The sequence below is a fragment of the Dunckerocampus dactyliophorus genome, chromosome 15, assembly GCF_027744805.1.
Source record: "Dunckerocampus dactyliophorus isolate RoL2022-P2 chromosome 15, RoL_Ddac_1.1, whole genome shotgun sequence".
Lineage (NCBI taxonomy): Eukaryota > Metazoa > Chordata > Actinopteri > Syngnathiformes > Syngnathidae > Dunckerocampus > Dunckerocampus dactyliophorus.
The window spans coordinates 25,877,931-25,898,200 of record NC_072833.1 but is presented as its reverse complement, the minus strand read 5'-3'; the positions used below and the strand labels follow the sequence as shown (position 1 = coordinate 25,898,200).

The 20,270-nt window shown below is 42.1% G+C and overlaps 1 protein-coding gene across 6 annotated transcripts in view; it reads right to left on the bottom strand.

Moving 5' to 3' along the window:
• Positions 1–20,270, bottom strand: part of anks1b (ankyrin repeat and sterile alpha motif domain containing 1B) — a 126,100-nt gene that overhangs the window by 43,163 nt on the left and 62,667 nt on the right. For 5 of the 6 annotated variants that reach the window (XM_054752932.1, XM_054752926.1, XM_054752927.1 and 2 more), the window contains 5 exons: positions 17,620–17,759; positions 14,340–14,535; positions 4,269–4,807; positions 3,250–3,375; positions 1,033–1,102 (listed from right to left, as the gene is read on the bottom strand). In XM_054752932.1, the coding sequence (XP_054608907.1) occupies positions 1,033–1,102; positions 3,250–3,375; positions 4,269–4,807; positions 14,340–14,535; positions 17,620–17,759 (1,071 nt within the window). Of the gene's footprint in view, positions 1–1,032; positions 1,103–3,249; positions 3,376–4,268; positions 4,808–7,411; positions 7,560–14,339; positions 14,536–17,619; positions 17,760–20,270 lie in introns of those variants that run through there. The other variant, XM_054752930.1, reaches the window with a different exon arrangement.

The window sequence follows — 20,270 nt, the reverse complement described above, 5'->3', positions numbered from 1 at the left end:
ATTCTCTTCATCAAGGACTCCCACGCTCATCTGTATGCTTCTGCTGCCTCCCCCCACTCTCTCACTCCCTCCCTTTATCTCTCTCTCTCCTACCTCACCTCCCCGTCTTCCTCCAGTCGATCGCCGCCGTGCTGGTTTCCTCTATGCCCACCTCGCTCCGCACATAATAGCCATCACAACATCTCTGGTGACAGATTGCACAGCATGGATCTCCATGACTCCCTATAAGAGTGCATCTGGGGGGCCGGCGGGGGGAGTGTTCTGCTGGTAACCATGACTAGTGTAGGCTTTGGATTCAAAGATGAGCAGGGGAGGAGTGAAGGAGGTGGAGGTGGTGGTGGGGTGTTCAGTGTGGAAAAAGCATGCAAAGAGCACCTCCAAGCATTTTAATAGGAGCACACAGTACAGGTAGAAATGGATGTTCGATGTTCTGAGGGGAGATTTGAACCAGACAGTGAGGCTCTTTCCTGCATTTCCCATGATGCATCATGACAGAACCCTTGCACCTTGCCCACTTCCGGCAATTTGAGATAATACAGCCATCCATTTTCTACAGCGCCTGCCCTCATTACGGTCACGGATGAGCTGGGGCTGACTTTGAAGGTGAGAGGTGGGGTACCCTCTGGACTCACAATCACACCTATGACACTTCAGAGTCTCCAATTAGCCTAACGTGCAGGTTTTAGGGATGTGGGAGGAGAAAATCCATCAAACATCGAACTTGATGTTCGATGTTCCAACAAAGATTTGAACCAGACTGAAGTGCTAGCCACTAAATTAGCCTAACATGCATGTTTCAGGGATGTGTGAGGAGACAACCCATCGAACATCCAACTCCGACAAGGATTTGAACTAACATGCATGTTTTGGGGATGTGGGAGGAGAAAACCGACAAAGATTTGAACCAGACTGAAGTGCTAGCCACTAATCCACCATGCAGCCCAGAATTAGTCTTATTTCATCAAAATAATCACTGAAAGAGTTATTTTTCTTTTTGTGGATCCTGATGAATGATGCATGTTTTCATGTTACCTGTGGTGTCGGCGTTCACTTCCATTCCGCTGCCTATTCCCGCCCCGATGGAGCTCATAATCTTGTCGATCTGAGCAAACGCAAGAGAAAGCGAGAGGAAAGAAGGGAAAAGAATCATTCCAAGAACCAAGTAGCCACTCGGGATAATCCGCAGGTTAAAGGCCGAGTTCAACAAACAGATGTGATGTTAGCACGCAGATTGGTATCAAACGCGCACTCAAGCATGGCTAATGTTGGTAATAATGCAGCACTTTACTCTTAGTCTTGTTGTTCCCTGAACGCAGCATCCCTCTTCCCTGAAGAAGCCTTCTTATCTCCTCCCAGAGCGCTCAATGACACAGCAAAGGTCACCTTAATTGCTCGGAGTGATGGCAAATTGAAGGGGTGTCCAAACTTTTAAAGTGAGGGCCGCATAGTGAAACGTGAAAGGATGCCACATTGATATTTTGTACAGCATGTAGATATACTAGGAAGTTATATATATTTCAATGCGTCTCAGCTTCGTAATATACTGTAGATGAAAAAGCATATTATTATTATTATTATGAACTTTTTTCTCAATTTTGCTGTTGTTTTTTTTAAATTTTCCAACTTTCTTCTTTGTAAATTTTACTTTCGTAATATTATGACTTTACTCCCATAATATTTTGAATTTAATTCCCATAATATTGTAAGTTTTTCCCCAACCTAATTTTGCAAAAATTCCAACCTTATTTGGTTTTGTTTGCTTCACATAATATTATGACTTTTTATTTATTTATTTATTTATCCCAATTTTTGCTGCGTTTGTTGATATTTTCCAAATATGTCAACTTTCTTCTTAAATAATCTTCATAAATTTTCTCCCTGTAATATTATGACTTTATTCCCATAATACTTTGACTTTATTTTGTCTTTAACTTTTTAACTTTATGCTCCTAAAACATTATTTTTTAAATAATTATTATTTTTTTATGATTTTCCTCATAATATTAGAAGTTTATTTTTGTAAAATTGTGCCTTTTTTTAGAATACGACTTTTTTCTCTCAATATTTTGACATTATTCTGTGTTTTTAAATATATTTCGACTCTGTGCTACTAAAATGACATGATTTTTCCTCATAATATTACGAGTTTATTCTCATAAATTGCAAAAAAAAACATTTTTCTCTCTTGTTAGAAGACAACTTTTTTCTCTTAATATTCTGACTTTATTCTCATAAAATTACAGCTGCTTATTCCATTTCTGCTGTCATTTTTAAAATGTATTTTCCAACTACTTCAACTTATGTCCTGTAAATTTTCTTCTGTAATTATGCCTTTATTCCCATAATATTTTGACTTTATTCTCATAGCATTCTAACTTCTTCTGCAGCCTAATTGTCCAACAATCACAACTTTATTTGTTGTTTTGTTTGTTTGTAAATAACGTGTTTTTCTTCTTTATTTCTAATATATTTTCAAATATTTCAACTTTATACTACTAAAATGTAGTATATTTTTCCTCATAATATTATTCATATAAAATTATGAATTTTTAGAATTTTTGCAGGTTTTTTACAGTTTATTTTTTTCTTATATTATATTTTTAGAATGTGGCAGCAGGCCAATAAAAAAACAGCCGCAGGACGCACTTTGGACGGCCTCCAGGGATTTGTTAGGTTGAGCAGCTAAATCAAAAAAAAAAAATCATTTCAATGGATGTAATAAATTAATCCAACATGACCGAACAACGAACTTACTCCCCCACACACAACACGCGGGTATCGAAATAGACGCTGCAAAACAAAACGATTGAATACTCATTTACAACCTGCAAGGCATGCTGGGAAGCCCACGTGCACACTTCCCCAGCAGGAAGTTACCCAGCATAGCTTGCGGGTTACACTATCAATTAGTATCAACCAATATTACTCTTTTGCATGTGTAACCTTTTATCTTTACGGGAGTCTAAGTTCAGGCCGCAGCCTGGAGGTTGGGGACCCATGAGGCGGAGAGCCACCATTGGATGGAAGACATCCATGTCAATAGCCAAAGGCATAAACAAACAGCAGCCTGCCCCGAACAGAACCTCTTTGTCGCTCTCTCTGCTACCCTGCCACTGCTGCTCGGGGCCGCAGACAAAAATCAATATCGAGCTTGTTGAACTGGGCTCTGAAAAGCTCAGCTGCGGTTCCCCCGGGCTGCAGGACTGCGCTCGGTCACGTGCGCTTCTGCCAACGATGGCGACATCGTACCTCCTCCCACTCGGCCGTGAAGGAGGGCGTTCTTTCCAGCTTTCCCGCCGGAGTGGTGCTCCCGCCGCCCGCACTCGGACTCCCGGAACCTTGGCCGCGAGATCCAGAGGAACAAATGTTCTCCTCCTGGACAAAAACACAAATGGACAATTCCTACGAGTGCTGCAATACTTGCTTGTTTAGGTTCAGAAATCCAACATGGCTTCCACTTTTTAATCAAGACATTTTGCTTGGCTTGCGTGTTCTGATGAGAATTTACAAGGATCATGTCCAAAATAAAGTGCACAATGCCAACTATGCAGAAATAATGGGAAGACGCCATGTTTGTGGAAAGCATTTATTATTATTTTTGTACTATTTCCCATTAAGTTCTCATGTTTGATTGCCCCAAAATGATAATTTGGATAATTAATTAATTAATGAATAAACGTTAACCATGCTGAAATAATGGCAAATGTTTCCATACAATATGTCAGCTATGTTTGTGGAAGGTGTTTATTATCATTTTTGCACTATTTCCAACAAAATCCTGCTACAAAATGTCAAGTTTGGGAGGTGATTCATTGATAAATTCTAACTATACTGAAATAATGGGGACAAAAATGAATTTTTGTGGTAAGATCTTGCATGTAGCATGTCGGCCATGTTCGCGGAAAGCGTTTATTATTACTTTTGTACTATTTCCCACTAAATTCTTACCTTTGACGCTAAGAAATGCTAACTATGTTGAAATAAGGGTAACATTTTGTGTTTTTGTGGCAAAATGTTGCATGTGGCGTGTCGGCCATGTTGGTGAAAAGCATGCATTTATTTTTTTGTACTATTTCTCACTAAATTCTTATGTTTGATTGCTACAAAATGATCATTTTGAGAGGTGATCCATTAATAAACGCTAACCATGCTGAAATTAGGGATTTTTTTTTCCATCGGCCATGTTTGTGAAAGGTGTTTATTATAATGTTTGCACCATTTCCAACTAAATGCTATTTTAACCCTGCAGGAGGTCATAAGAAGCCCACCTGAATGGGAGACACGGCTACCAGGTTGGAGTCAGACTTGGACAGGGATTTGGACATCTGCAGGTCCAGCACGCTGCGGGGCATGGACCTCATCCTCCCCAGGGTGCAGGCCCTCTCCTCGTAGCCAGGGCCCGATGTACCGCCCCTGGAGACGCTGCCTGCGCACTCCGGTAGCTCGCTGTTAGTTCCAGACGGGGGAGAGCCGCCTAGCGTGGAACAGTCCACCGGCCTCGGCCTGGCTTGATCCTGGTTGACCCTGGTGTGGAACACCGTCCGGTAGACCACCTGGGGTTTCTGGGGGCTGCTGGTGGTCCTCTGGTTTGATGATGATGATGATGAAGATGGAACTCCTGCGATCACGATGCTGAAATCGGGCGTTTGCAGGGGTTGGCGAGGTTTGGGGCTGTAGAGGTGGTAAGGCGTGTCGGGGGTCTCGCAGGCGGGGGAGGATCCGTGGAGGAGGCCCGCAAACTCCTCCGGGATGCGGCTCTTCCTGCGGTCCTCTAGCGGAGCATTGGGGGACGCGTAGGGCGCGTCGTCTGCAGCGGAAACAGACAAGCTTGTAAAAGAACCTCCAAGGTGAGTAAGGAACGCATGACTGGCTTCTCCTTCTGCTTCGCTGTTTGAGTCCAAAGAGTGTCTGATCTTGTGCACGTATGTGTGAACTCTTTTTTGCTTCTGAGGGATCTGCTGCACGGCCACCACAACATTAGGTACACCTGCACAGATGCGCCTCCACAAAACATCTGCAACAATATGTTTATGATATCATAACGACATCTGTTTCTAATATGTAGCTATTGTACTTCCTCCACACTGCAAAGTAGAAAAAAGAAAGTCCACTTGTGACCCCTCCCGGTGCGCCTGGTAAAATAAATCCGCCCGACTGGTACAGAAATGGTTTACTAATTTAAGTCACAGCAATGAAAAGAAAATCCATTTCATCGACAAACATTGTTGCATTTGTTTGCATTCACATATAACTTTATAGAAGTTCAATGTTCCCCCATTTTGTATTAAAGTTGCCAATGAGGACAACGGGGAGACAAGAATGCAAAAGTCAACCCAAATTATGACAGCAACTTCAAATGTGGTTTTGAATGCTAACCAATGGAGATGTGCGAGTCGTTCAAAACACACATGCTTTTTACTCAGCTTGAATTCTCCGTTACCTCGTTCACATACTCACCCCTGCTACCGCTACCCAAGAGAACAAAACATATTAGTAATATTAGTAATTAGTTGTGCAACTGTTGCTCTAACCGCATGTGTACAAATGTATAAGATCCCTGGAAAAAGCAACAGTTCTGGTCCTTGTCTCAAATCAATTCTCCAAAACAAAAAATGTTTCGATGACTCGCGAGCACCCGACAAAGACTCGAGTTTCACTGACTCACGGGCACATGACCAAGACTCGATTTTCACTCACTCACGAGTGTTCGACGCAGTGCTCGACAAAAACTTGAGTTTTACTGACTCATGCTCGCTCAATGAAATCTCGAGTTTCACTGACTCACAGCCGCCCGACACAGACTCAAATCTCACACACTCATGGGCAGCCAACAAAAACTCGGGTTTAACTGACTCACAAGCACAGGACAAACAATCTTGATCTAAGAGTTGAGTTTCGAGGACTCATCGGCACTCGACAAAGACTCGAGTTTAAATGGCTCATGGGTGCTTTGTGCAGTCCTCGACAAAGACTTGAGTTTTAGTGACTCACAGGCGCAAGATGAAGACTCAAGTTTCATTGACTCACGGGCGCTCAACAAAGACTCAAATTTCTCTGACTCACGAACGCTCGAAGAAGACTTGAGCTCTACTCACAAGTGCCCGACAAAGAATCAAGTTTCTCAGACTCACGGGCACTCTACATGACTTGAGCTTCTCCAAATCTATGAAAACTTGAGTTTTGATGACTCACGGGAGCTAAACGACTAGAATTTCACTGACTCACCGGTAAGTGACAAAAAACAAAGTTTTACTGACTCACCGGTGCTTCATGAAGACTCGAGTTACACTGACTAACAGGCACTAGACAAAGACTCAAGTTTCACAAACTCACGGGCACTCGACAAAGACTTGAGTTTTTACAGACTCACGGACGGGCAACAAAAACTGGAGTTTCACTGACTCACTGGCGCTCGACGAAGACTTGGGTTTCACTGACTCACGGATGCGCAACGAAAGCTGGAGTTTTACTGGCTCGCCGGTGCTTGGCGAAGACTCGAGTTTCACTCACTCACTGGCACTAGACAAAGACTCAAGTTTCACAAACTCACGGGCACTCGACAAAAACTTGAGTTTTACAGACTCACGGACGGGCAACAAAGACTCGGGTTTCACTGACTCACGGGTGCTTGATGAAGACTCGAGTTTCACAAACTCAAGGGCACTCGACAAAAACTTGAGTTTTACAGACTCACGGACGGGCAACGGAAACTGGAGTTTCACTGACTCACGGGTGCTTGACAAAGACTCGAGTTTCACTGACTCACGGGTGCTTGGTGAAGACTCAAGTTTCACTGACTCCCAGGTGCTTGACGAAGACTCGAGTTTCACTGACTCACAGGTGCTTGACGAAGACTCGAGTTTCACTGACTCACAGGTGCTGCCAAACTTGTCGAGCATGTGTAAGTTTATGTGCAAGCGCTCTGTGGAGGGTGAGTCGAGTGAATCAGGTATCCGATTCACTTCAGTTAGTGACTCATAAGAACACGAGTCAGTAAAAGGAATAGAAGCCTGGCGGTTGCATTTGGTTGTGGGCGTGTTGCATTATTTTTGTTTTCCATTTCCAGCTAAATTCTTATGTTTGATGCCAACAAAATAAGACATTTGGAAGGTGCCAAGTTGGCAAGGAGCCAAAGTGTCAAATCATGAAAGGTTTGTTCCTCTCTAAGCGCTCCTCAATCACTCGCTGTGCGCTCGTCAACAGGTGAGCCTCTCAGTCGCCGTGGCAACAGACAGCTGCAGCGCCATTATCGCATTTAGCGTCTTTAGCCTTCAGCGCAGCGCGAGGCGAGAAGAGGATAGGGGCGAGGGAGCGGGTGAAGAAAAGTTTTCAGCTGACAAACACGGCAATCAAATCAGCAGGAGTGTGTGAGTGTGTGTCCAGACTATAAAAGGAAGGAGAAGTTGCTTACCTTTGAGCAGAGTGCACTTAACACAGCTAAAGCTCCAAGAGTCTCTTGGGCTGCCTCGCGCATTTTTCTCAAATTTACAACACACACACACACACACACACCCCCACACACACACACACACACACACACACATGCATGCATGCAGGTTATAGCATGTAGCCGCTCGGTGTGCAATGAGGATTGCTGTTTGGAACAACTTGTGTTCCTCTCATGACACACAACCACAGAAATGTATTTGATCAACAAGTTTGGACACCGATGTGAAATATTTTCCTTTATTTTATTATAGAAGATCATAGCGCTGACTAAGCATTCCCTTTGGTTTCCACGTCACCTTAAAGTCAAAATTGTCCAGTGCGTACATGACGAGACAAACTACTTTAACAAGCTTTCTCTGCTGAAAAAACTTCCAGCGAGAATTCAATCCAAACTATGACAGCAGCTACTTCAAGCTACTTGTAGCTTGGTTTGCTAATGCATCAGATCTTATCAAGAAGTTCGATGTTCCGCCATTTAGGATTAAAGTTACCAATGAGGCTAACGGGGAGACAAGAATGCAAAACTATGAAAGCGGCGACTTCAAATACAGTTTTGTCGCTTTCATGTATGCTAACGTATAACGTCTTCAAAAACTTCGATATTCCATCCTTTTGGATTAAAGTTACCAAAGCAGCGACTTCAAATACAGTTTTGGCGCTTTCATGTACATCGCTTTCATGTATGCTAACGTATCAAGTCTTCAAAACAGTTCAATATTCCGTCATTTTGGATTAAAGCTACCAATCAGGGGTATGCTAATGCATCGAGTCTTCAAAAGGTTTGATATGCCGTCAGTTTGGATTGAAGTGCAGCACCTTTAAATAGTTTTGTCGCTTTACTGTATGCTAAGTCTAGTCTTCGAAAAGTTCAATATTCTGTCATTTTGGATTCAAATTTCTAATCAGGCTAATGGGGAGACGAGAATGCAAAACTATGAAGCTATTCAAATACAGCTCTGTCACTTTCATGTATGCTAACGTATCAAGTCTTTTCAAGAAGTGCAATGTTCCGTTATTTTGGATTAAATTTACCAATGAGGCTAATGGCTTGGAGACAAGAATGCAAAAGGCAACCCAAATTATGACAGCAGCTTTGTCAAATACTGTTTTATCGCTTTCATGCATGCTAAGGCACCCAATCTTTTCAAGAAACGCAAGGTTCCGCCATTTTGGATTAAAGTTACCAATGAGGCTAACGGGGAGACAAGAATGCAAAAGTCAACCCAACAGTTACATCAAATACGGTTTTGTTGCTTTCATGTACGCCAATGCACCACATCTTTTCAAGAAGCTCGACGTTCCGTCATTTTGTATTAAAATTACCATTGAGAATAATGGGGAGACAAGACCCCCCCAAGCTACTTCAAAACTGGTTTCTTAGCTTCCAGGCATACCGACACTAAAATATAAGATAGTTCTTTGTCCCGATTAAAGTTAGCAGGAACGTTACAGAAGTTTCCACAATGGCTTAGGAGACCCTGTTGCCATTTAAATGCACTTTACACATCGCTTCATGACAACAGCGTTACATTACTATGAGGCCTGACAAGGACATCACTGTCCTTTCCAACTCCCAGCCACTAGGGGACATCGTTTGCATGCCATCTGGGGACTGTTCTGACAAGCTGTGATGTATAATAATGTTTTATACATGCCTTTAAATAGATGCTCTTTATCATCGGGATGCTGACAGGAAACGGTGGCGCTCTTATAGCAGGAAGTAGAGCACAGGAGCCACTAATTGACATTAACGAGAAAGTACTTCATTCACAAATCCCAGTGGGCCTATGACGCCGCCAGGGGGGGACGCACCTTAATGGAATGTAGCTGTTGTTGTCCTTGGGAAGAGACTTCATTAAAAAGACGCACGCCTTAATGCGTAATTGGGGCAATGCACGAGCCGTCATAGTAAATAAAAGCGTGGCTAAATACGTCCTGATAGCGGCGCGGAGCGTTATTAAAAAGCAGCAGAGTAAAATCTGAGCTGCCAGTCGGCCTCGCAGAATTAATACAAAGGCCTGTTTCCTCGGAGGCGCAGAGAAAGGACGTTATTAGCAGCTGACTTGGCCTCGGGCGCTAAGTTAACGATAGGATGCGTTTCCTCATGCGAGTGGGCGGGGCCGGTGGGCGGCTAGCTGATGTGGATGCATCGCCATGGCAACTGGCCAGCCTCCCACAGTATTGCTTTTTTCCAAGTCTCCTACTAAAGACTGACGGCAGTCTCCGTCGCTGAGCGAGAACGTGACATCAGGTCACAACAGCAGCGATACTTTGCAAAGACGCACGCTGCTATTCTTTGAGCTGCACATCTCAATGATTTGGTGAGTCTCTTTAGTGCTGCAACGTGACTCACAGCTCTTATCTCTCACAGAGAAATGAAGGTGCAGCGGCAAGACAAGCAAACAAAAGCGAAATGCGACATGGAGGATGAAAAACTGTCAAGACAGCCTGATAGGTATCACATGACACAAAGGCAAGGCCGACACTTATTAGCGTGTTAGCAGGATATTGGGAGAAGCAGGCAATGCGGCTTGGAAGGTGTTTTCTCTGCGCTGGTTTTGCTTGTTTTGTGCAATTTGGGGGATTTGTGAGCAAGCGAGCACGTCTGTTTTGGGGATTAGCGCCCAACATGATTTGCGTAGCATTCACGCTTTTGACAAAACTCTTCAAGACTCATTTGGAAATCTCCTCGCTGGAAGTCGACCTTTTACAGGAACATCGGGGGATTTTATTTGGGTAAGCCCCTTCCAAAATACAAAACGTTGCTGAACAAATTTTAAAAGACGGCGGGCCCCGGTGTGTGTGGTGATGTCTGAGCTCTTTCAACCCTGCAACCTCTCCACATAGCCGCCACACGCCAATTCATACTACTGCACACCTGAAGCTCCATGTTCAGGTCATTGGGCTGCAGTCACCATCAGTAAGGAGCTTCATTTGGGTCGGGGGTCATATAGCACTAAAAAGCACAGTCTTTCTCCTCACAAACCCCCACTCCGCTTTGTATCAAACCCTCATCTTCCTGTAGCTACTGTGACGTAGTCCCTGTTGTACTATAATGACTCATACAGCACTAAAAAGCACAGGCTCTCGCTTCACAAACCATTGCAAACCCCCACTCTGCTTTGCATAAAAGCCTTGTCTTACCGTAATCCGTGTCATTACCGTGTCATTTATTAACAGCATTGCAAATCCTATTGCCGGCTACAGCTTGCACGTTAAAGGTTAAAAAAATAATAATTTGGAAACGTCAGACGGGCCAAATTTAAAGGCTTAATGTGCGGTACTTTGCCCATATCTGTTCTGGTGACGATGGCATGGTGGGAGGCTCCATGAGCGAAGGGGTCTGGTGTTACATAAAAAACAACACAAAAAAAACAGCAGCGGTGCAGCATCAGCATCAGCAGCCATGATGGACGTGCTGGTTAAAAATAGGCCGCCCACGCAGGTGGCCGACACCAGCGAAGAGATTTGTTGTATAAACGTTCATGCTGAAGGGGAGGCGAGCGAGAGGCGCCGGTTTAAGTCGCTAACATCTTCCGGAAACCTCGCTACAAACGTTCCACTCCGCATCCTCTCTTCCTCTGACCTTCTCCCGCTTTTTTTAATTCTCTCCCTTTTACTGGCATCCTTTGAATTGCGCGACTCTTCTGTACCCACGTAACATCTCCCTCTTCCCTCAGTGTGTGTGTGTAAGCCACGTGTTGCCATGGCAACCTCACAATAGGCTTTATAAAGCTAATAAGTGGAGAGAGAGAGAGAAGGAGGTTATAAAATAGAGGAAAATGTGACCAATAGATGGAGGACGGGATGGAAAACAAACATGTATATAAATACTTATTTCCACCGCATTATGTTTTGAAAAAATATCTGCTTTTGTGGGATATCAAGCGTCATGCCAAAGCAATGGGTGGTCCTCCAAGAGGGCTGCACGTGCGGGCATGTGACCAACAAGGACACCCCTTGGTGGAAGCCTTCTACTCCTCAACTGCTGTACACCAAAGGGTGAAAATGTGTCATCACATGCACCCCCACTGTGTTGTCTGTGCTATTATGTTTCAGACAAATAAACCACATGGTGGCGCTGTTATTAGACCCCGCAAGCGGGATTGGCTTGGTATTTCTCCCCCACTGTAACTTGAGGGAACGATTGAGGACACTAACAAGTACGTGTGTGTAAAATTTGAGCAAGATAGGTTGAAAAACGTGGCGAAACGTGTGTAAATTACACCGGATGCGAGGGCCACAAAGTGAAAAATGAAAGGCTGCAACTTTGCCACTTTAATATTTTGTAAAGCAACACATGTGAATATAATAATAAATTATATATAAGTCAAGAATATACTTCATATAGATGAAAATGTCTATTATTAATATCTACTTTGCGCTTTTTTCCCCATTTTTGCTGCTGTTTTTATAATTTTCCAAATATTTAAACTCCCTTTTGTTCTTGTCATAATTTGACTTTATTCCCATAATATTGGGACTTTTTCCCCAACCTAATTTTCCAGAAATTACAACTTTATTTGGCTTCGTTTGTTTCTCATAGTCTAACAACTGAAAAAAAAAATGTTTCTTTAATATTTAAACTCTATGCTACTAAAATGACATTATTTTTTCTCATAAATGACATTATTTTTCTCATAATTTTACAAGTTTACTCTTGTAAAATTGCAACTTTTTTCCTCTTAATATTTTGACTTTCCATATATTAAAACACTTCCTTTTGTTCCTTGTAATATTATTACTTTATTCCCATAATATTACAACTTTTTCCCCAGCCTAATTTCCCCCCCAAAAAAACAAGAAAAAAGTTGCAATTTTATGAGAATAAACTCTTGATATTATGAGGAAAAATAATGTCATTTTAGTCACATAAAGTTGAAATATTAAAGAAAAAATACATTATTTTTGCTAGCCGCTAGCATCAGCGTCACTCACAACACCTCATGTCACTGCAAGGGGACGGACGGAAGAGTGGATACTACTGGCTCTCAATTTTGCTACAAAGACTCAACAAGATGCTTGTTTGCTGTCAGCATTTTTTACCCGAGGGCTGGAGCACAAGTCTTGTGCTGGGAGACACAGCCATCCCAGTGAGAGCGGACATTGGAAGTGTCGTCGCTATTTCTATGCTGCTGTTGTTGACGAAGTAGCGTTAGCTCCTGTGGGCTGTGTCAAACCAATGTGCCGAGGAAAGAAGTTTCAGTAATGATATAAATCATCAAAATAGGGCAAGATACTGTAATTGTTACATGTTATCATCAATGTACTTGTTAATGCATGATCACAGCAGGGATAGAAAACCATAAAACCTTGTTGGAGGCTTTTTTAGACGGCTTTATAGTCGAAATAGGCACCTCCCTTGATGTGCAATGTTAGCTCGCTCATACCAACTCGTTTTCTCTCGTTAGAACGCACAGAAAAGGGAAAAAAAAAGATGTGTTTATGTTTCACATAACGATTGTGGGTGATGGGCAAAATTCAAAAAAAAAGTGCAGTTTTCCTTTAAAATTGCTCTGAAGCCAAATGCATTAGTGGGGAGTTGCATCATCAACTCTTTTAGCCTCTAATACGTCTTGGTATTGAATGAGTTTAAAAAAAAAAGAGCTGTCAGAACAAAGTCAAAATATTAAGAGAAAAAGTTTGTTTCTCATATTACAACTTACAAAAATAAAATTGTTTCTTTAATTTTTCAGCTCTGTGCTACTAGAATGACAACATTTTTCCGAATAATATTATTTTTTACAAGTTCATTCTTGTAATCTTAATATTTTGGCTTTAGTCGCGTAAAATAACAGCTGAAGTTTTCAAGTTAAATGCTAATAACAAAACAGCCGCATGCCTCAAATGGCCCCCGGGCCGCACGTGTAAGCTAGCATGTCTTCCCAAGCGTAATTTACCTTCACCGTACGCGCATCCAAAACCAAACAAACGTTCAGCGCAGTCAGTCACTGTGTTGGACTGACCTCAGAACGTCTCCTGTCAATCACCGGCCACCTCCTGTCACTTCCTGTGCGCTATAAAAAGCCCTCAAAGAGAACGGTGCCGTCAAGGCTGCTCATTATGATTTAAAAAAAACCTTCTTCTAAAATAGGATCCGTGCTTCTGTGAGAAGATGATGGAAGACGTCGTTCATTGAGTGTAGTGTGTAGTAAGTGTGTGTGTGTGTCAAGCACCAGGCTGATGAAAGTCTTGTTAGACCTCTGAACCACACACGCACACACACACACACGCACACACACACACACACACCAGGTGAGACTCTTTATGCATCCTTCTATCAGCAGTTGCCACTTTGCCATGACAACAAGAATTCTCATCGCTATGGCAACATGAGAGCAGGTCAGCAGGAAACGGACCAAAGAGAAATGAATGTGGGAGGAAAGGACGCTGAGCCAAAAGACATCATTTGTTACCGCCGCCAAGGCAGTTTCCCGTTGCTTGGAATTAGGGACGGGGTCGATCCAACCCAGTATCGGTCAGCGAGCGTAGCCAAAAGGGCATCAGCGAACCGCCTCCACACATACACTGCCTGACGCATTTATGGTCGCACAAAACAGTCGGACATCACAAACGTCTAGTGACATGAAACATTAAGTTATATTAAGAATTCTGTGTTGTCCGACCGACTGTGAAGCCGTAAACGCGTCAGGCTGAGCGCTTATACTGTATGTGTGTGTTTGCTGGTATTCCTCGAGCTACATTTGCTGATATTCTTTTGGCACGGTTGCATCTTAAAGCTCCGGTATCAGAATTGTATCAATATTGGCAGATATTGGATCGGAAGTAAGAAAAAAAAAAGTGTATCGGTGCATCCCTAGTAGGAATGATTTGATGCAGAAGTAGTGAAAGGACAGAAAGAGACTCCTGAAGTCTGTCAAATTCCTTACCTACGAGGGGACAGTCATTGTCCGACCCGGCCGAGTCCTGGTCCTGGTCCTGGTTGGGGCTGAAGGGAGGGCTGGCCGGGGGGCTGGTGCTGAAGCTGGCATACCCCAGGGACGAGCTCACCTCGCTGGGTTCGCAGCTGTGGTTGACGGGCCGCTGGACGTCCAGCGACGAGGAAAGGGAGGTGCGCTGTTTGGGCTGGGCAGGATTATTAATGACTAAAATGACTTACCCAGGAATTACTATTCATATTCATGAATGAGATAAACATGCACGCTTGTTAGTGTGGCGTTAGCGTGTTCTTCCTGCAAAATTAAGTCATTTTTTGGAGTTTGTTTACATTTAATCACCAATGACATGTTCATTAGTCCGACGCCCGTTCTGATTGTCAACGCCAAGCTTCATCCCGGCCCGCAGTGTGTGTGTGTGTGTGTGTGCGTTGATGATGAGCATGTGCAGCCTCTTAATGAGCCAAAAGTGCTGACAACAGCATGATGGAGTCGTTAGCCAGAGCACAGTGACACTGCAGAGATGCCATCGAGACATTAAGGTGATGAAGAGATGAAGTTCAAATTCTTCAACATTTGTACACACACACACACACACACACACACACACAGGAGAGCGCAAAGGGGTGTTTTTAGCACAAACACACACTCAGCAGCTAAGTGATTAATGAGCGTGAACACGTTCATTAGCGCCAGCGTGCTAAAGTCACCTGTGATCTCACTTTGGCTGCAGATGCTGCTCATTTGCTGGTGAAAATGATGTTTAATTGCACACGTTTCAGTGCTTTGGAGTGTTTTTGTTTCTCTCGTCAAAATTATTTGTGCTCCACCGCAGCTAAGAACAGCCGACACAGCATATTTTGTCTGCACAGTGTTTGAATGAAATGTCAGTGGATATCATTCTTGGAAACAATGCCGTTTCTTTTATTTTGTAATGATATACAACATAACATAACATTATATACATACATTCAGCTATTCATGCATCAAATCCCTTCTAAAAAAAGTTCAATGCTCCGTCATTTTGGATTAAAGTCATCAATGAGGACAATGGGGAGACATGAAAGCAAAAGTCAACACCAACTAAGACAGAAGCTTGTTCAACTATGGTTTGGCCGCTTCCCAGCACGCGAATGCACCAAATCCCTTCAAGACACTCGATGTTCCGTCATTTTGGATTGAAGTTACCAATGAGGATAACGGAGAGACAGGAAAGCAAAACTCAACCTAAATTATGACAGCAGCAACTTCAAATACGGTTTGGTCGCTTCCAGGCACGCTAATGCGCCAAGTCCCTTCAAGAAGGTCGATGTTCCGTCATTTTGGATTGAAGACATCAATAAGGATAATTGGGAGACAAGTAAGCAAAATGTAACCTAAATTATGACAGCAGCTACTTCAAATGTTTTGGCCAACGCGCCAAGTCCCTTCTACGAGTTTGATGTTCCATCATTTTGGACTACAGTTACTGATACGGGTAATGGGGAGAAAAGAAAGCAAAAGTCAACCCAAATAATGACAGCAGCAACTTCAAATATGGTTTGGTCGCTTGCAGGCATGTTAATGCACGAAGTTCGACATTCCATAATTTTGGGCTAAAGTTACTCATAAGAATAATGAGGAAACAAGAAAGCAACAGTCAACATAAATTAGGACAACGGCTACTTTCAATACGGTTTGGTCACTTCAAGGGTTGCCAAAGCGCCAAATCCCTTCAAGATGTTTGATGTTCTGTCATCTTTGATTAAAGGCACCAAGGAGGATAATTGGGAGACAAGTAAGCAAAACTTAACCTAAATTATGAAAGCAGAAATTTCAAATGCGGTTTAGCTGCTTCCAGGCAGACTAAAGCGGCAGGTCCCTTCAAGAAGCTTGATGTGCCATCATTTTGGACTAAAGTTCCGAATAATGGGAAAACGAAAAAGCAAAAGTCAACGTGAATTATGACAGCAGCTACTTCAAATATGGTTTGGTCGCTTCAAGGCATGCTGAAGCACCAAAATCCTCCAAGAAGTTCAATGTTCCATCATTCTGGACTATAACAAGGATAACAGGGAGACGAGCTAGCAAACGACAACCCAAATTATGACAGCAGCTACTTCAAATATGGTCTGGTTGCTTCCAGGCACACTATTGCGCAAGAAGTTCAAGAAGTTCAATGTTCCATCATTTTGGATGAACGTTACTGATGATGGGGAGACAAGTAATCGGACCGTTGTGTATCAGGATGTTCCTCTGCTGTCCTAAACGTATATGTTTTGCTTTTTACGTTTATTTCGGCAAATGTGACTATTACATCATGAGATCATTTCCCCGCCACGCCACAAATAGATCGCAGTCCTGTTCATAGCGATCCACTGCTTCTTCTTCTACGTTGCATGTTTTTCTTCTTCACCTTTTTAGCGTAGGGCTGATGCAAAGGGACACGTGATGGAGCAGGAAAATGAATTCCAAGAGACTCATTTGGAGCAATAAAAGTGATTATACGAGCGTCAAGCAGAGCGAAGGCCCCGCTGGGCGCCGCATGGGACCTGTCTGCGTTAGTTAACGGGCCAAAGATAGAACCAGCAATGATGATGAGAGGAGGAGAGGAACCATCCTGGCGTTTTTTTTTTTTAATGACTGTGTTTTTACAAGCAAGCGTGAGCAATTATGATGAAGACCTTGGACAGACTAGAGAATGTCCAGTCTAGTTTCATGTCAAAATTGCACGTGAATGCTTAAGAGGAGAAACGCTGTGCGGAAAGTGAGGAATTGCGGGGAAAAGGGTGTAATGTCATGTTCTGAATATGATTGGGAAATGTAGACAAAGTATGAAATCACAAGTTCAAAGGGGATTTGTGTGATGGAAAATGTGGAATTACGGTGACAGCGGGACTTTTTTTATTTTGGCCTGATTGTCCTGAATGAGCTTAGATGCTGGAATGGTTTGAATCGCTTAACAAATATGGAACTTGGAAATGTGGCATTCGTGGAACGTTGAAGTAGTGAGTGGACAAAAAGTGACAGCACAATAATGACTTTGCTTGTAGTACCGCTAAGCACCTCAGGGGGCGACAGTGAGCTCACACTTCTGGAGTTCTTCCATTATTGGACGACTGGATTGTGATTCAAATCAATAGATGCATTGTGTGGTTAGGAAATATGATGTCTGACATCAGTGTGTGTGTGCAGGTGCCTCAGCTGCATGTAGGTGGATGCTGTGATGCTCAATAATGCATCACTTGCCTCGACAATCCTTGTGCGTTGTGTGCGTGCGTGTACGCGCACTCACCTGTGGGCGGATGACTCTTTCGATGTTCTTCAGGGCCGTGTCGGGGGAGGGCGGCGAGCAGTCTGGAGTGGGGCCCGTGGAGTGGTGTCCATGGTTACCGTGCTCCCCCTCACTGGCTCCCGCTACATGGGACAAGTGACCTTGCAGAGAGGAAGGGAGAAGATGGTTTTTATTTTTTGTTTGGCGTTTGCGGCAGGCGCAGCTTCACTTTGCACATGACAGTCGTTACAAAACAGCACAAAAAAGTCATTCAAATTCACTTCTTGGAGCCATGAAAGTCTACACTTTTGGAAAATGTTACTGGAAAGCTTTCAAACAAAAACAATGTCAATGTATCTTCTTATATTATGACTTGATTACATTAAAGCAGATGTAATCCAAAGAGGCAGCAGAGTCGAATGGAAGCGTGTGCACGTGCAGAACGCACATTATGCAAATGTAATTGTAAAAAAAAAAGAATAAAATGGCGTTAAATAAGTGAAAACAATGCAATAAATAAAATAAACAACACAAGTAAATTAAATATAAAAAAATGAAAAAATAAAACAACATGTAAGATAATAAACAAAATATAACACAACAGCATTGAATTTATTTCTATAAATAAATAAATAAATAAATAAACATTAAATAAACATTATATGTATATATATAATAATAATATACTATATAATAATATAATATAATATAATATAATATAATATTATAATATGTATATATATATAAATCCCCCAAAATAACACAAAAACTACTTAAATCATGAAAATAATGCAATTAATAAATACAGTAAAAAATTAAGTTGAATGGGACAACCAAAACATTATAACAGAACTAAAGGAAATAAAAAAAATACAACAAAATATTACAAAACATTAAATGATAAATAAAGGACAATGGGACAAAAATTAAACACTAATTAGAAAGCCAATGTAGAAAAAAGTTACTTGACTTAAATGTAAAAATAATAATAATAAAATAAAATAATAAAAAATATAAAATATAAATAAATAATAAAAATATAAAATACAAAAAATAACAAAATAAAGGCAAGTGAAAAAAAGTCCAAACTATTGAAAAAAAAAAGAGTCAGGATTGAATGAAATTAAAAAAAAAGTGAAAATGAATCCATCCCAGGCAGGAGTACACATTAAATATGTTATCTGACTTTTGAGGCACTGTATGCAAATTCCAAGCACTTGAATTGGCAAACACCTTGAATTGCCTGAAGGTGCACTGTGTACAAATGATCGCAATACTTGCTGCCTGTTGGCTCACCAAATACTGCAATAATAGATACTGCAATCATCTCTGCAGTGTTGACAGACGTAAGATATCATCCAGTTGCATCAAACAAAGACACAAATAATTTCCCCGGCGTGCTGCCGTTCAAAGCGGGGCTCGGGTGAGGAGGGAGGGTTGCTGGTTCTGAGGTTTTGGAGGAGGGGGGCGAGGAGAAAGACGGTGAAAACGCTGACGTTGCCCAAATTAGCTTTCAGAGGAAGCGAGAGAAAGAGAGAGAGAGAGCGCATTTGTCTTAATCAACCCATGTGGATGCAACAAACAGGCTGTTTCCCAAAATATGCTAACACACACACGCGTGCGCACCCCCCCCCACACACACACACAGGAACAGGAAGAGGATCGTAAGTGTCTGCTACCGCTTCACATTGGCTGAGTGATGAATAAGTGATGCGGGATGAGCATCATACGTCTAGCAGGAGGTGCAATCACAATGAATGACTTCACAGCACGCCACGCTCACACATGTTCCTCATAGACAACTGTGTGTGTGTGTGTGTGTGTGTGTGTGTGTGTGTGTGTGTGTGTGTGTGTGTGTGTGTGTGTGTGTGTGTGTGTGTGCGTGTGTGTCCTCAGCAGACTGATGACGAGGGAATACAAGGTGCACTGACTAATCTTTACTTTAAGATATTTCAGCGGCATCAATTCCAGGAGCTTCATATGCTAATCTAACTATTCATGACTGGATCAGTGCCGGGCATTATATGCATATTTTACGTTACAAGAGGAGAAAATTCCATTTATTTTCATTCAGAGAGGACAGCGTGTCTTCCAGATAAGGCAGGAGACATGCTGCACAAAAATGTGGAAAATAAAGATGTAGCAGAGCGCCTCTGCAAGGCAAGAGGTGCAGTGTGATAAAAGTAGAATAAATAAAAAGGGAAAAGGAGACATATCCCCAAAAGTCAATGCAGGAAAAAGGCCAGCGGGTCGCCATGGAGATACCAGGACAGGAAGACTTCAAAAAAGACAAGAAATCCCTCCAACCCCGTGAATAACGGAGAGAGAAGCAAAATTGGTAAGTAGTTTGCATTCAACACGGAACACGGGGGCAGAGCGATAGCAAGGACTTGTACGAAACCACGTAGTCATTCAAATACGAACAATTAACAGCCACAACTAATAGTTGTAAAAGAAATGAAATCAAATTAAATACATATCTGCAAATACATACAAATACAATAAAAAATACTAATAATTACACATATGTTTTAAAAGTACTCTTTTTAAGATCACTGCATTAAATATATTTCTATAAATAAATACAACTAAAATACTAATATTACATATATGGGTTCTAAAAGTATATATATATATGAAATATTATATAATCTATACTAATAATTAAAATA